This window comes from Hordeum vulgare, chromosome 7H (genome assembly GCF_904849725.1).
Source record: "Hordeum vulgare subsp. vulgare chromosome 7H, MorexV3_pseudomolecules_assembly, whole genome shotgun sequence".
Classification (NCBI taxonomy): domain Eukaryota; kingdom Viridiplantae; phylum Streptophyta; class Magnoliopsida; order Poales; family Poaceae; genus Hordeum; species Hordeum vulgare.
In genome coordinates, this window is record NC_058524.1 from 4746919 (window position 1) to 4749279 (window position 2361).

Sequence of the window (2361 nt, forward strand, 5' to 3'; positions counted from 1 at the left end):
GCACAATATGATTATTGAATATGAGAGAGAATTGAAGTTAGAATTCTTTTACGACAACGTGGGTAGCCGTGTCAAATCAGCTAGAGACCCAAACCGCATTAGAGCTTTTCTTCAGACATACAAGGAGAGATTGAAAATGCAAACACCCACTTTCAACTGCAGGAAGATCTCATTGAGCACCAGTGGCAAAGGGCTGGAGAGTGACTTATTTTTGTATTCATTTGTATTTGTATTCATGACAAGTTTTGTATTCATGAGTTATGTTTGTATTTGTAATGCGGATGATTATTGTATTATGTTTGAATCGAATAATTCAGCTTGTTTTCGATTGTTGAATTATGTTGGATTTGATATTTGCGGGCTGATGATATGCGGGATGCAGCGGCGCAAAGAGCAGACCCCGCAAAGCCGACCCGTAAAAAGGTATATTCCGCGAATATATATACTTTTTTACGGATCTGTTTGGTGGGTCTGCTTCTGTACCGGTCCGGGCTAGCCCGTAAAAACTGTTTTGCGCAAACTGCAAACACGTTTTACGGGCGACGGGATGCGGGGTCTACTAGAGATGCTCTAAGAATTTTTCAAAGTCAAGATAGTAATTTTGTCCGCAGTTAGCATTGCATTTTGATTCCTCCGACACCAGACTATTTTTTTTATGCTGTAAAATATGGTGCTCTGTGCTAGTCTTGTGCTGTTGTGCAGTGCTGTTGCGCAGTCCAACGTGATACAGCATGCCATGCCCATGGCGAATTGGTGCACTCTAGTGAAGCGCGCTCCCACGTGACAAACACAAAAGAAAAAACAAAGGCCATGGCGAATTGGGCCTTCCCGTATTTATATATGATCCACTCCCAACGATGCGTTCCATCCACTACTTCCAAGTACCAGTGGTAGCCAGTGAGCACCTAGCTAGGGGACGGCCGGTAGCAGCTCGCTCGTCGACCGAGCCACCGTCACCTTGTTGGACCTTGCCAGGACATGAAGCCAGCGGCGGCCACGATGCTCCCGCGAGCACTACCCGTTCTGCTGCTGCTGCTTGCGGCGGCCGTGACGGTGAGCGCGGAGAGGGCGCCGACGCTGGTGTTCATCCTGGCGGGGCAGTCCAACATGGGGGGCCGTGGCGGAGCCACGTCCGGGAACCGCTGGGACGGCGTCGTGCCCCCGGAGTGCGCGCCGTCCCCGCGCACGCTGCGCCTCTCGCCGTCCCTCCGCTGGGAGGAGGCCCGCGAGCCGCTGCACGCCGGCGTGGACGCGGGCAACGTGGTGGGCGTGGGCCCGGGGATGCCATTCGCGCACGCGCTGCTCCGGTCGCCGGCCTGCCCGCGCGGCGCCGTCGTGGGGCTCGTCCCCTGCGCGCAGGGCGGCACGCCCATCGCCAACTGGTCCCGCGGCTCCGAGATGTACGACCGGATGGTCACCCGCGCCCGCGTTGCAGGGACGGGAACCGGGAGGGTCGCCGCCTTGCTGTGGTTCCAGGGGGAGGCCGACGCCATGCGGCGCGACGACGCGCTGGCCTACGCCGGGAGGATGGAGGCGTTTGTCCGGGACGTCCGCCGGGACCTCGCAATGCCCAACCTCCTCGTCATCCAGGTATGCCGCTACACGCCTACACCACATATCCATGGATGGATAATGCCTTGTTCCGACTTCATGAATTAATCTCCATTGTGATCCTTGTGATTGTGAGTAAAAACATCCATGATCTTGTTCTAGGTTGGGATCGCGACGGCGCAGAAGCAGGGGAAGTGGCTGGAGCTGGTGAGGAAGCAGCAGAGGGCGGTGCGGGTGGCGAACCTCAAGTACGTGGATGCCATGGGGTTGCCCATCGCCGACGACATGACCCACCTCACCACCCAGGCGCAGGTCCGGCTCGGCAAGATGCTCGCCGACGCATACATCGCCACGATCTGATGACTAGAGTGTGACGAGCGCCTTTCCTCGCAGCTTTTCGGTTGTGAACTGTATCTCCTGCGTTTATTTTGCATGCCTTCTATTATGGTCGGTTGGTTTGTTGTTTGTAATTGTCGGTTAACTATCTTTCATTCACAACATTGTCAATTATGTCTACACATCTTTGTAAGAGTTTCTGCGGAGGGGAATTCATAAATAATTGTTGAGTGCGAGGTTTATCTCAATATAATTGAGCCCATTGCGTATTACACGGAAAAATGGAAGTAGATGATTCATAGTAATAGCTCCATTCTCGTTAGAGTAACATGAGGACAATTGTTGGTTCTATGGATGATTCAAACATATTACTCTGGAATGAGATGCATCAAGGAAGCAAGCTCGATATGCCATCAGTTCGTCGCCCTCTTGCATGCATTGCGAGTGAGTAAATAAGAGGTTGACACGGTGGAG

The 2361-nt window shown here is 53.2% G+C and overlaps 1 protein-coding gene across 1 annotated transcript; it reads left to right on the forward strand.

Annotated features, from left to right (window-relative positions):
- Positions 1-890: 890 nt before the first annotated feature.
- On the forward strand, positions 891-2140 carry LOC123410855 (probable carbohydrate esterase At4g34215). The gene is made up of 2 exons (XM_045103790.1): positions 891-1590; positions 1714-2140. The coding sequence occupies exons 1-2, from the start codon at positions 979-981 to the stop codon at positions 1909-1911; spliced, it is 810 nt and encodes a 269-aa protein (XP_044959725.1). The 5' UTR covers positions 891-978; the 3' UTR covers positions 1912-2140.
- Positions 2141-2361: the final 221 nt, after the last annotated feature.